This window comes from Sinocyclocheilus anshuiensis, unplaced genomic scaffold (assembly GCF_001515605.1).
Source record: "Sinocyclocheilus anshuiensis isolate Anshui unplaced genomic scaffold, SAMN03320099.WGS_v1.1 scaffold2422, whole genome shotgun sequence".
NCBI classification, from domain to species: domain Eukaryota; kingdom Metazoa; phylum Chordata; class Actinopteri; order Cypriniformes; family Cyprinidae; genus Sinocyclocheilus; species Sinocyclocheilus anshuiensis.
In genome coordinates this window covers 362,461-377,222 of record NW_015557345.1, presented here as the reverse complement: position 1 = coordinate 377,222, position 14,762 = coordinate 362,461, and the positions used below count along the sequence as shown (strand labels likewise).

The window sequence follows — 14,762 nt, the reverse complement described above, 5'->3', positions numbered from 1 at the left end:
AATATTGCACCTGAAAGAACCATTTACCGGATCATCAAGAACTTCAAGGAGAGAGGTTGGACTGCAGTGAAGAAGTCTTCAGGACGTCCCAGAGTGTCCAGCAAGCGCCAGGACGTCTCCTCCTGAGGAGTCAGCTACAGAATCGTGTCTCCATAGCTTGCTCAGGAATGGCAGCAGGTTGGTTTGAGAGCATCTGCACGCACAGTGAGGCCAAGACTTTTGGACAACAGCCTGGCGTCAAGAAGGGCAGCAAAGAAGCCACTTCTCTCCGAGAAAAACATCAAGGACAGACTGAAATTCTACAGGAAGTACAAGGATTGGACAGCAGAAGACTGGTGCAAAGTTATTTTCTCTGATGAAGCTCCCTTCCGACTGGTACATCTGGAAAATCGATTGTTCGGAGAAGAAAAGGTGAACGCTATGAGTCCTGTGTTGTGCCAACAGTGAAGCATCCTGAGACCATCCATGTGTGGGGTTGCTTTTCAATCAAGGGAGTGGGCTCTCTCATAGTTCTGCCCCAAAACACTGCCATGAATAAAGAATGGTATCAAAACGTCCTGCAAGAGTGATTTCTTCCAACGATCCATGAGCAATTTGGTGAGGATCCCTACATTTTCCAGCATGATGGAGCACCATCTCACAAAGCAAGAGCGATAAAGAAGTGGCTCGAAGATCATTACATTGAAATTTTGGCCATGGCCAGGCAAATCCCCGGATCTCAATCCCATAGAAAACCTGTGGTCAGTACTCAAAAGACGAGTGGACAAGCAGAAGCCCACAAATTGTGATTAACTCTGAGAACTAATAAGGCAAGAATGGATCGCCATCAGTCAGGATTTGGCCCAGAAGATAATATCCAGCATGCCAGAGAGAATTGCAGAGGTTATGAAGAACAAGGGTCAACACTGTAAATATTGACTCATATTTTTTGCCAATAAAAGCCTTTAAAACTTATGATATGCTTATCATTGTTTTTCAGTATACCATAGAAACATGTGAAAAAATAATATACAAATACTGAAGCAGCAAACTTTGCAAAACACAAAATTTGTCACTGCCAAAAATTTTGGCCATGACTGTATACTCGGTTTCAAATAATATACAAATACAAATAATAAAAATAGTAATGTAAATAATGATTACAATTAATAATAACAGAATTACTGCAGAAACTATAGAAATGTGTTAATTGGAAAAATTGTTTAATATGTTTTATATTATTATTTTATTATTTACTTGGTAACAAATTACCAGTACTTTTATATTCCTAGTTTGGACACTGTTCAAGGTACGTAAGATCACACAACCTCATCCTGCTGGCACTTAATTAAATGTGTGATGTCTTTCACTAGTTGACAGTGGATCCAAGAGCCTTAAGAAAAATCATCTGGGATTGCTGTGTAGGTCTGTTGCAACTGTCCAGTCCTGTACTGTCTGGGTTATGAGTAAAGCCTACCAGTTTCTGGCCTCCTGGTCCCTTACTAAGTTCCTGCTGGTCACACAAGGAGATCTTAAGGTAAATTGACCTTTAAACTTTACTGAAATACTTCCATGCATAAATATGCATCTTTTTGATGCAAGATATATTCTGATTTTGATTAACTTTTATTTGTCTTTGTTTTAAGGATCTCAAGGACTCAGTGGAGGGCCTGGTCTACCTCACTCAAGCTGCTGGCAGAGATTCAGTTCACCCTCTCATAATTCAGCAGACAGCCTCACTCTCTAAGGCACTTACAGATCTACAAGTGAGAAATTCTAGCATCATTACACAATTCTTGCCTAACCATTATTAAAGGGTTAGTTCACCCAAAAATTTAAATTCTGTTTTAATTTTCTTACCCTTATGTAATTTCAAACGTGTATGACTTTCTTTCTTCTGTGACGATGAAATGAAGATGTTTTGGTGGTATCCAAACCGTTTGTGACTATTGACTTACTGACACTGAGACATTTCTTCAAAACATCTTTTATGTTACACAGAAAATAATACAGGTTTGGAATGACATGAGGGTGAGTAAATAGTGACAATTTTTATGTGTCTCTCTTGGTATGATACAAAATCAAATTGTGTGAATTATTGTTCAAAAGTTTGGGGTCAGTAAGAAAGAAATTAATAGTTTTATTCAGTAAGAATGTATTAAATTGGTCAGAAATGAGAGTAAAGACTTTGTTACAAAAAATTCTATATAAAAAAAAAATGCTGTTCTTTTGAACTTTCTAAGAATCCTGAAAAAAAATGTATCACCGTTTCCACAAAAATATGAAGCAGCACAGGTGTTTTCAACATAATATATAACAAGAAATGTGAGCAAATGAGAAATGAAAAGAAATGAGATTTGAGCAGCAAATCAGCATATTATAATGAAATAATTATAATAAACAGAATAATTAATTCTGAACGAACATGCTGAGTAATGATGCTGAAAATTCAGCTTTGCCATCACAGGAATATATTACATTTTTAAAATATATTAAAATAGAATTTAGTTATATTAATTTAATTTATAATTTAGTTATATTAAATAATTTATTAATGTAGTTATATTAAATATGAAATGATATTATAATAATAACAATATTCATTCACAATAACATCAATATTCAATATTTTTACTGTTTTCAATCAAAATAATGCAGCCTTGGTGAACATAAGAGACTTCTTTCAAAAGCTTAAAAAGCGATAGATAGATCAATAGATGGTGAATACTGATGGCATTAACATTATAATGTAACAACAGAAAAACATTAAAATAATACATATGTCCTCTTTAATAAAATGCCTAATTATTATTTTTTAATGCGGTATGACTTACTCTGTTTGTCTGATATTGCAGGCTTTCTCTGATCTTGTCCTGAGGACCTTTTCTATAGACTGTAAGAAAATGTCTGTGGAGATCTTTGAGCAAACCATGCCGTCAGGAAAGCATTGGAGGATCAATCACAAAACCGGTACAGACGCAATGAATGAAAATCCACAGCGGGTTGTGTCTGCTTGTAGACTGCTACATCCTCCTAAATATTTTTAAAATGCTGTACATTATTTTTAGAGCTGCCCAGCAGTCCTAGTGATTATGCAGCCTCTGCAGCTCAGATTGTGATTGGTCAGGTGCTGGAGGGTGTTCAGCCTCTGCCTGATGATGCTCGTATTTCTGCTCTCACTGAGGCTATGACGGCTTTCATGGAGGCCTGGATGGAGCACATCCTCAAACAGAAGATCAAGTTTAGGTTAGTAAACCTAGTGGTGGAGCAATGGTCTTACTGTAGCGGTTCATGTTCCGTTCTTACTTTCACTGTTCGTTTATGTGAATTCTTCATTCACACTAGTATTCAGGGAGCTCTGCAGCTGAAGCATGACTTCGACTTGATTCGAGATCTCATTCGTTCAGAGGAATACAGCCTCTCAGAGGAGCTGCACCAGAAGCTGCTGTCACTACATGTTTTTCATCAGGTGGATAATGCAATCGTGTGCCTACTTCAGCAGCCTATGGCAAAACCTTACCTGCCCTCTCGCAGCTGGGAGCCCTTCAGACACTGCTGTGAGTTCTTTCAAATTAAAAGTTAAGAAAGAAAAAGAAAAAAAAGCATGAATTGCATTTTTTTATTATTTCATATTGTTTCCTGAGGTGTACTTATAATGTTAGTGTTTTTTTTTTTTTACATCAAATTACATAAAATTGTCATAATTTACAGTGTTTCCCTTAGACTTACACTATATTTGTGGTGGCAATTTACTGGAATTTATAACTTCGATACAATAAAATATCGACGTTCAATACCAGTTTTGATACCACAGGGGGAAACTGCCACAACTTTAATGGCAAAAAATTTTAGATTTTTATTGAAAGATAAATATAACAAGTCTAGAACATGACAATGAGGTATATTTTTACATTAATGAAAGCTTCTTGAGGTGGTAAAACATTGGAGAAAAACTTATAGACTTGCATGTGTTTGCTTCAGAAAGAAGTATTATTTTTATTATTTTTACCAGTGTGAGCATTAGTGAGTACTGTCATGTAATGTATGTTTCATTCATACTGGAAGCCCGAGGGCGCCCTCGTGCGGAAACTCCAAATATGCCTCACAGATGTAATGGAACATTTCAGAAAATCCCTAAAATGGACAAAGGCATCCAGCTATCGCTGTAGCTCATTAAAAAGAAGATAGAAATGCTGTAACTGAGTCATTTAGATTTTTATTTGAGCTTGGTTTCAATAAAAGCTGTTTTTAGACTATCAAGGAAGTTTTGAGCTCTGAAACTTAACCCTCTGGTATTGTTCATTTGGGAGTCACACTTGAAATGTAACTTTTTTTATTTTTTTATTTTAGTGAAATCAATGTTATATATTTTTGGTCAATAATATTTTATCTTTTTTCTTTTGTATTTTGAGAGAATTTCATGGTCCTATTTAATATTTATGCAATAATTGATCAATTTTTCCCATTGAAAATGATACAAAAATTTATTTTCTACATTTTTTGAAACTTCAATTATGGCAGTATTTCATGTTAAAATAGATACAATGCCTTTAAAATCCATTTTTTTAAGGAAGATTAGTTCCATCTGGTGGGAGTAAAAAAAGAAAAATATCTGAAATTCCGTGGTTTAGCCATTAGATTCCTATAGAGCTCTATATGAAAAGCTTATAAATTCTCTAGTTGTTTTTAGACATAAATATATATTTTTTTAATTGTGGATTTGGATTTATATTTGGACATTCTCAAAGACCACTTTTTTTTAAAGGTTTAGAATTTTTTTTTTTTTTTAATGTTGGTTTGAAATGTCAGTTTTTGTATTAATTTTACTGCAGTCAAACCTGAACACAACGAAAGACATTTTATTACACATAACATCAAAGTTCAACAAAAATGTAACAAATATGAACAGAAATGCTTTATGAGAGTTTACTCAATCTGATTTCAACCTATTATTTGAGTCTTCTGTCTCAATTTTGCCATATTGTAACAGCCACACCAGTTCATTTGTGTGTTTATAATAGTGTGGTGTGTGTGTTGTCTTGTCTGTGAGTGTGTGTAAGTGAGTGTGTGTGTCTGTTTTGTACTCTTGAAGTTTTAGAGTGTCACCCCTTACTTGGTGTCTATGTTTTTACTCCATTGTGGCTAAATTATTGATTTTATTTCAAGTATTTGCAAAAACATGCTGTGTTACAGTCACACCAGTTCATATATGTGTGTCTGTGGGTGGGGCGAGTGTGTCTGTTTTGCACTCTTGATATTTTAGATCGTCACCCCCTTCATTGCTGTGCACTTTTTTTCTGGATCGTGAATGATTTGTAGATTGTACACAAGAAATTCTCTGTATTTTCGTATTTTTGCGTATTTCCCATTCATTTCCAATGTCTGTCATTTTTGACCGCGAACAACACAAGTGTGACTATTTTTTTTTTTTACGACCATTTAGCTTTTTCGAATCAAGTCCACAATTTTTTTTGTGATCACATAGTGACTGCCATAAAAGTCAGCGAGTTTCGTACCATTCCGATGAAGTAACGATTAAATTTCAAAACATTTTTTTTTTTCTGGTCTAAAATGACCAAACAATACCAGAGGGTTAAATGATGTCTTTACAGTACAATGACCTCATACGTGTCAAAAGATCAAGGAAAAATTGATTTCTCAATTCATGACCCCTTTAACAAACAACATTTTATTAATCAGAGATCGCCAAAAAAAAAAAAAAAAACATTTATTTATAATATTTACATCTTGATTGTTTATTTTTAGAATTTTAAGTTTGATTGGAGTTAAATCATTTTAATGTTTTAATAAATTATTAATTAAAATACTAAAAGTCATCCTGTGGCCTGCTTGGACATTTGCTGTGGCCCCCTTGTTGAGAACATCTGCCATAGACCTCAGTCTTTTTAGACTTTTGACTGTTTAAGCTAGTGTAAAATATACAACATTGATTTATAGATTTAGTAAGTCATTTTACCTCAAGGTTCACTCTGCCATTTATTTCCTGGCTGATATAATGCTGGATTTATACTGACACCTAATGGCATGATTGTTGCATCAACCCGAAAGCAAACGTTTCGGTAACCAACAGCATTGTAGAAATGTGTTATTTGCCGTCAGCCAGGATTAACTTATGCTTCGAGACAAAGTGTCTATAACAAAAGTCTTAGCAAGATAAAGTAGTGTACAAATTGTTATATAAAATAAAACATGAGTCACATGAGTTTTCATCTTGTGTGAACAGACATCATCAGCTTCATGTTAATACCTGTGTGCCGTGTTTCCTCAGGTCCAAGCAGTGCACAGGTCATGGATCAGGCAGCAGGGAGTCTTAATAATCTGGAGAGTATGGACATACAGGCAGCGTTCCAGCAGGCCCTGACACAAGCTGAGAGCTCAGTGACCCCTCCTGAGCTGCTGTCCTCCTCCCCACCTGAGTCCTACTTGGCCGTGGCTCAGCAGGAATGGCTGGACCTGCGGATACACAGCAGCTCACGCTGGAAACTCCCAGTGCTGCATTGTTTCACTAAATCTAAATCTTAGTCAAGTGACCAGAGCAGTTATGTCTGTTTACTGGCCCATTTACAGATCTGTTATTCATTCAGATATGATATGTTGTTGAATTTATTATAAGGATGTAATCTAATGGCCAACCAAACAGTTCAGGTTTCTTGCCAGACAGCAGTAAGTTGAGGCACGTGTGTAGCATTCATATTTTCTGTGAAAAACTGTTTATCGTCAGATAAACAATGTCACTGTTGATGCCTTTCTGAATAAACTGAAAATAGTAAAATTATTCATATATATTTATCTATTTTTCAAATAATTTTCTTCATTGCCAAAGTAATTCTGGTGTTTGATAGAGACTTTAACTACAGATGTATTTATTTATTAAGTCATGCATACTAAATGCATTATACATACGGCCTATTATATCAAGGCTAGAAAATAACTGCAGTGTAAAATAACAGCAAATGTTTAGCCATTATACACTGCCTGTAGAAAAATAAAAGTTGCTTACTGTAATATTTAATTGGACTGCCTTTAGCTTTGATTATATTGTGCATTCATTGTGGCATCGTTTCGACAATGTCATGCAATATCACAGCATTTATTTCCAACAAGAGCAGCATTACATTTTGGCTGAGTTCTTGTATTGACAATGGGATCGTCGAACCACTCAGTAAAGTTGTCTCCAGCACATCCTAAAGACTTTCAGTAGGGTTAAGCTCAGGAATATGTGGTGGCCAATTCATACAAGAAAAAGATTCCTCATGTTCACTGAAACCACTGTTTCACAAATTGAGATGGGTAGATTCTGTTCATTATTTTCCTGTGTAATGTAAAGTTGTTTATGATGTATTTGAGGAATAGGAGATTATGAAATGTTTAAAAGAGCAGATAATCACCATAGAATGTCAAAGACGTCTGATAACATAAAGCATTTGTTTAAATTAATTTCATGTTCAGTCTTCCTGCGTTTTTATCCCAGAGCTTTATTAAGCGCGGTTATATCTCGTATGACCGAGAGGTGGTGACAAAACATCATGAATTAAACACGTCAGTTGTAAGAGCAACCGACTTGTAGTAAACGCAGGTTGTATAATACAGCGGTTCTCAATTCCAGTCCTCGCGTACCCCCGCTCTGCACATTTTGTATGTTTCTCTTATTGCTTCAGACGTTTGTTATATTTGACTGCAAGTGCCCTGCGAGGCGGACATTACCGCATATTCCGCCATGATTCCAGTTTGAAGGGAGCGTATATGTTCCATACAAAGGGCATTTAAGTGTGCGAGACGTGAATTTAAATTGTATTTATTTACAGAGGTATATTATGTCCCACTTCACGCTTCTCTAATAAGTTTCGTACGTGTGTGAAGACGCCGTAGGCAGCGGCGCAGCGCAAATCTGTAAATGAATATTCCGAAGTGAAGTAAACTTCAACGGATTTCCCCTGCTCAGGGAATAGGGAGCAATGGACACTGTGTAGGGACCATGTCAATCGGAACACAGTTCATGCACGGAGCTCACTTCTAACGAGATGATGATCTGAATCAGGTGTGTTAACAAAGAGAGACATGCAAAACATGCAGAGCGGGGGTACGCGAGGACTGGAATTGAGAACCGCTGGTATAATACACCCGTCCTCTTGTTCACTCTTTAAAGTGTTTGTATTTGTATTTGGTGTTCCTTAATGAAAAAAGGATATGAATAATCGAGAAATGGGATAAGAAATACCGACATTCGTACCGCATGTAAGTTCACGCTGTGTGTGCTCATTTACTTACGACTATAATCACTATTTTAGTTAATGGGGTGGTTTTAGATTGGTTCCTCATCGTTTGTTTGAGCCTCATGTAGATGAAATGTGGCAGTAAATTTAGCAAACGAAACATTTTCTGATGAGCGTCCAGTCTCAGAAAAGACTTTAATTTTACTTTCATGCTGACTAGTCATCGAGTAATAGTAGAACAGATAATTAATATATATAAAATATATTACCGTTTATTAAAGTTTGACGTATCAACTATTTAAATGTGCATTAACTGATAAGCATTACGATAAAGTCATTAGGTTTACAATCATTAGCTTAATTGAACCCAAACACAGGCCCTTAAACAATATTACACCATAAACAATGTTTGCAAGCACCAGTCTAAATACAAATTAGAAACATATTCTAAACATGTGACAACACAACAACTACTTTAGCTGGCTTTACCTCAGTGCAGGAGTGATGCACAGACTGACCTGTCCCATGCATCCCTTGACTTGTAATTAATTTAAATTGACCATTACGGCTGCGAGGGAGACCGATGATGAATTTTCCCAATATCATTTGCTCCCCAGAAGGCCTGTCGCACACCTGGGAAATGTATGATAATGTCTGATTGGCAGGGAGGGGGCTGTGGCCATTGTTGAGCTCCCTCCCCATGCATGCACAGCAGCTGAGTTATGGCTGCACGCCCACCTTACTGTTTGGTGGCATGTAATTTGAATACAGATTAGTTGGCCTCAGTGTTCCAGTGCTTTGGCACTACCATTACTGGGGACAGTAATTTGACTGATGAACACAAGGGTTATCACAAGGTCATCACCTTCAGCGAGGTAAGAGGGGGATGGTGTGCCAGCCAGCCCACTTTTGGGAACCACCAGCCAAGAAGTCTTTCAATAGCATAATTAGTTCCTTTAATTAAGAGGTGAGCTAGCTGATTGAATAAATCCGCTGCTAATGGAGCATCCGATTTCCCATTCCAATAGCTCATGTGTACTTCTGTTGCCATTTACTCCCTCAGGATGTAGTGAAAATGTTTGTCATTTGAGATTTCCTTTGGCTGCTTTAAACTTGCACACTTAATCCATCCTAATCTTTAAATCTCGTTTTAAGATGTATTCGTTTTCTATGTGTTTTTTTTTAGTGTTGAATTTGAAAGGGATTGTGATTTGATTATTTTTGAAAGTTATTGTATAATGAACAAACATTGTTTCTTTTCAGAATGGGCAGATTCTGACAGATTTGTAATGACAGGCTGTTGATGTAACACTTGACTGCAAAATTTTGAAGGTAAGCCATAGAAATGTTTGTTAATGTCTGTTCCAGTTTTATAATGGTGTCATTTTATAAAATGCTCTAAATGTAGCTCTTAGTGTATCTGTTGTTGTATGTGGGTCATTACTATTATTTAGTATATTTCATGACAAGAAAAATGTTTATTATTTTTTAAATTTAATATTTTATTAAAATATCGTAAAGCTAAACTTTTTAGGAGGAGGAAGCATTGTAATAGTTTATTACAGTTAAGTGAACATGGAGTGATTTTGAAATCATTTTGGTTTTGAGTAATGGAAATCACTTTGGTTTAAATGGATGGTTCTTAAGATCATGACAAGTTTTTAAGAATGTTCTTAAGTGCAAATTCCTCTCAAATATTTTCTTAAGAAGAAAGTGGCTGTGTTGTTTGTGTTTGTGGGTCTTGCAGAAGTCTCGCTGATCACAAAAGACACCTCAAAGTTCCTCTTTTTGTGCAGCCTGCAGATTACCATAATAATCATAATAATGAAATGATGCTTATTATTTAAAACAACACAGTGAATTCAATAAACATCTTACCTTTGCGGATTTAAAACAAGTTGCAGGTTATTATAATTTTAAGATGTTATTTACATTGATTTTTATTCTTTGATATTGATTTTGAATTCTTTCTTTGTCTTTTAGAACAAATGGTTTGTCTTAAGAAAAAGAAATGTTTTAGCGAATACAAAGTATTCTTAGCCTTATTCTTAGATGAATTCCGTGATGTTTTGTGTTGTTAGCTGATAGTGTCACTTCAAAACATTCCAACTTGACGATTACAGAAATCAGTATGATAATATATTTTTTTGTAAATCTAAATTAATTTCAGCTAGCTGTCAATCCCTTACTGAGCTAGATAAACTTAATACGATAAACTTAATACGAATAGATAAACTTGAAGTATATTTCTGTTATGTATCTTTTATACAAATATTTCCTTAAATTGCATATTTGTGTAAATCTATGGAGTTCAAAAGGCACTGCAGAACAGGAATGACCCTGTCCTGAATATTATATTATAGCTAGAGCACATGCCCTCAATTATGTGTGGAGTGCTGCAGGAGGTATATCTAGCCTAATCATTTCTGCATTTTATCGTGTTTAACACACCTCTTGACTCATGTGATCTTTTAATCCCTTTGGGCTATTATTATTGCCATGAGACTCTCCTCTACCCCCACCTCTTATTTCATCATTTGCTTTATGTGTTTAAAGAGTAAATGCACCTGTAGTTATAGACATGCAAATATATGCCACATAGACAGTTCTCAAAATATTCTTCATGCTTTCTTTGACTGTTATTCTGCATCAGTTTGGCAGAAGATTAAATATTTTAAAATATAAAGGAACATTATATTTGAACAGCAGCTGTGTGTGCTGGAATAGGACTTATCTTTCTGATATCCTTTCTAGCCCTCTCACTGGGAGATAACAGCATGTTATCTACTCCAAAATCCACCTGACATAATTAAACAGCAATGATCAACTGATAGTTATAAAAAAATAAAAGTACCCTCCTTCAGCAGTCCTTCGGTTCATTTTTAACAATTTTACAAAGACATTTTTAACAATTGCTAGATTAGACCCCCCCCCTTATTTCATCACTGGCTTTATCTGTTTGAAGAGTAAGTGCACCTGTGGTTATAGACACACAGAAATATGCCACATAGACAGTTATCAAAAACATTTTTCATGCTTTCTTTGACTGTTCTTCTGCATCAGTTTGGCAGAAGATTACATATTTTGAAAGACAAAAGAACATTACAATATTTGAACAGCAGCCGTGTGTGCTGGAATAGGACTTATCTTTCTGATATCCTTTCTAGCCCTCTCACTGGGAGATAACAGCATGTTATCTACTCCAAAATCCACCTGACATAATTAAACAGCAATGATCAACTGATAGTTATAAAAAAATAAAAGTACCCTCCTTCAGCAGTCCTTCGGTTCATTTTTAACAATTTTACAAAGACATTTTTAACAATTGCTAGATTAGAGTTTTGACTAAGTGTTTTTAAGATTGTGTGCCATATTAAATAGTGATAACACTGTGATGTAAAATAAAAATTTTGTTGCCAAAATTCTTTTTGTGCTACAATTTTCAGATTTCCTTAAAGTTGTGTAAAGTGTGTGATTTCTGCACAGGCAGTGGCACTAAACCAGTGTTGCATCTAGGGGACCTCAGCAAATTTCCAAGGGAGCTGCAGGATGTCTTGAATATTATTAATACAGTTAATATTAGATATATTTATAAAATAAAAAGATTTAAAAAGTATTAACTTAATAATAAATAATTTCCCTCTCTAAGTAACTATTGTTTCTGTTTGTACCCCAGTTTCTGTTTATTAAAAATCAGCGTTGTCATGATTATAGCATTAATACAGAAATATCTTACCTAAAATTGTGTTTGGGAACCACTACACTGAACAGAATTAACAAAAAATGATGACTATTGGATGGACAATATAGTCCCGCCTCAAAATCACCTGAGTTGTTGTGTCGTGCTGGTTGGTATGTTTAAACAGATCAATGTTTTGGTCATAGCACATTTTTTTGGGCTCTGCAAATTAAACCATGATGCACAAAGTGTCATATTTCTTGAATATGACACATTTTAGCCAAATCTGCAATTGTAGTACTTAAAGATGATTTAATTTCCCCAGTACTGTCTGTACAGATCCATTTTGTAATGTTTGTGTAAATTCGTATGAAGCCACAAATGTTCTTAAAAGCAAGAAGCATTTGGCACCACTGCAGGTGAATACCCATCAGTAAGTGTTGAACATAAAGATTGAAAGATTGCTTCATAAGAGTTATGATCCTTTTCTTTGACTGTGTAAAATGCATATATGATTTATTTAACAGCGTCTTATTTTGTTGAAAATCTCATTTCAATCATACATGGCAGAGCATGATTTAAGAATGTGTTGTTTTATAGGCTTGCCATGCCCAAATTTAAACTAATTCAATTAATCGGCAAAGCATTCAGTTTTGCCTGTCTGAAACTCACTTAGGCAAACAAAGGTCTTTTAATATAAATTTTCCGCAAGATTTCTTTATTGATTTGGTGCAAAATGATTTGTGTGATACATTCACACCAATCAATAAAGGCCAAGTCAATAGTGTTTATAAAAAATCATAGCACCATAGATGAAGTGTCAAGCAACTTCAGCTTAGCATTGACCCGCAGCGTATACTACATTGGAAAATACACTCATAAAAATCCACTTGGCACATCATTTCCTGAATGACCTGTTTGATGGGTCTGGCCAATACAATGCCTTTATTGGTTAACTGATAAAGCAAACTTTTTATACCTGTAATGATTATGGTAGTAAAGTTATAAAACTCCAGGTACACAGTGGAAGTAGCAAAAGTTTGTGTTATAAACAGAGTGGTCTTGCAGTTTTATTTAATCATTTTATTTATTTATTTGTTTGTATTTGCTTTATGCTGGTATGGAAGGCATGATGGTATGTTTTCTCTGTTCTAGTAGATTCCTATATGTAGGTCAGTGATTTTCAATCAGGGCCCTGGATCCCACTTTAAGAGGTCTCAGCAAACTTCCAATATGACTTCCGAGATTGTTCAAATTTAATATATTATTCTAAATACATTCAATATGATTAATATGATAATATGATATTATCTGAGACTTGATAATTTGTTGATAATTAAATGAAAAACAATTAGGAACTCCATGCTATAGACCGTATTCACAAAACATTTGATCTTACCACTAAGAATTCTCCTAATTAGCAGTAAAAGCTAAGAGTTTTCTCTTAAAATCTATTCACACAGCTGCTGAAACAAACATTTACTAAGGAATCGAGAGAAGTCTTAAGCTAAGAGTAAGGGCGGGGTGACCTCGTTGCTATGGATGATGTCAGCATGCTCACTAATTGGCTGATAGGGGAGTTGTCTCTGTCAAGAGATTTATTCATAGAAATAATGTAGAGCGCGATACCATGTTGCCATATTCAAATAAAGGTATGAAAAACAAGTATATGTTCAGTTAATTGTCAGCCTCTTACATGTGTGCTTCTCGTAAACAATTAGCGGATATGCATGCATATAAACAGCCTTTTAATTAACAGAGTGGAATAATCATGGCTGAGATATATCTAGTTCGTCTGCACTGCATACCTGCATTTTCCCTGTGGCCAGGTATCGTAGAGTTGTCAAAACCTTGATCTGTGGCGTTACTGGGTTGTTTGTTGGTGAAGTGACTGCATCCCTGACAAGTTCTACAACAGTCATAATACCCTCGTGATTAAGACAATACCTTTTTAAAAGCTCATTATCGTCAAATGTTTCTAAAATGTTTACTTTCCGAGGCAGATTTCTGGAAAAAGCCATTTTAGGATAGTTTGTGATTTGGTCTTAGTGACTTAGGAATCCTCTGCATTACTCCTAAAGTTTTGCAGTTTTAGGAGCTCTAACGCTAAAACGCTTTGTGAAATACTCCTAGAGCAAAAATTTAGGACCGGCACGCCCATTATTTTTAAGATTTTATGAGCTACTTTTACCCCTTAAGCAGGGCTGTTTTAACCATAGGGCTAGGCGGGGCTGAAGCCCCGGCGCCCGAGCAAGGAGGGGGCCCGTGATTGGCTGTGGAGTAGATTGACTGGAGCGCCGATCGCCAAAGCCACCACGCCCCCCACTTATTAGCGCTGTTATTTAGTTGAGCTTTTCCGTAAATTCCATGCATTACCATTTGGAAATTGAAACGTAAAGTCTGAATTTGGTTTACCAATCAAATGCATTTATTCTATATTCGACTTTTGAACGATATGCGCACGTATCTATCAGGTGATCGCTGCCCAGTATGTCTGCATTCACCTCTCTTCAATTTGTTCTGGAGTAATCTGGAAATGGTCGCGCAGAGAACAATTCAATAAGTAAAAATGTCAGCAATTCTAAAAGAGAGAGGGGCTCAAAAAACAAAAAACTTAAAATACAAACAACATAAAAAACATGATTTAGTAAATTCCCCAGCTATCAGGTTATTTTACTAAAGCTGATGATGGAGTGGAAGTTGCTGGAACAGCAAGTGAACCGGGCACACGGAGCAGATAAAAACAGTGTCATCGTCCACACAGATTTTTAGGTTAGTTTGATTATTAACTGGATTTATATTGTTTTTGTGTTTGAACAAACTATATTAATTTAAGGGTTGGGAGATAATCCGGTAGAAATATATCAATC

At 35.5% G+C, this 14,762-nt stretch overlaps 1 protein-coding gene and 1 long non-coding RNA gene across 7 annotated transcripts in view; both read left to right on the top strand.

Annotated features, from left to right (window-relative positions):
• LOC107679116 (uncharacterized) overlaps positions 1–7,405 on the top strand; it is an 18,033-nt gene extending 10,628 nt beyond the window's left edge. For all 4 annotated transcript variants that reach the window (XM_016474572.1, XM_016474573.1, XM_016474575.1 and 1 more), the window contains 6 exons: positions 1,353–1,516; positions 1,626–1,745; positions 2,835–2,949; positions 3,048–3,225; positions 3,325–3,536; positions 6,269–7,405. In XM_016474572.1, coding sequence (XP_016330058.1) covers positions 1,353–1,516; positions 1,626–1,745; positions 2,835–2,949; positions 3,048–3,225; positions 3,325–3,536; positions 6,269–6,522 — 1,043 coding nt within the window. In that variant the 3' untranslated portion in view covers positions 6,523–7,405. The remainder of the gene's footprint in view (positions 1–1,352; positions 1,517–1,625; positions 1,746–2,834; positions 2,950–3,047; positions 3,226–3,324; positions 3,537–6,268) is intronic.
• Positions 7,406–8,120: 715 nt separating this feature from the next.
• The window catches only part of LOC107679122 (uncharacterized), a 44,202-nt gene continuing 37,560 nt past the window's right edge, over positions 8,121–14,762 (top strand). Inside the window, exons 1-2 of one of the 3 annotated variants that reach the window (XR_001633005.1) lie at positions 8,121–8,235; positions 9,477–9,545. This is a non-coding gene — a long non-coding RNA (uncharacterized LOC107679122). Of the gene's footprint in view, positions 8,236–8,903; positions 9,089–9,221; positions 9,291–9,476; positions 9,546–14,762 lie in introns of those variants that run through there. The other 2 variants (XR_001633006.1, XR_001633004.1) reach the window with 2 other exon arrangements.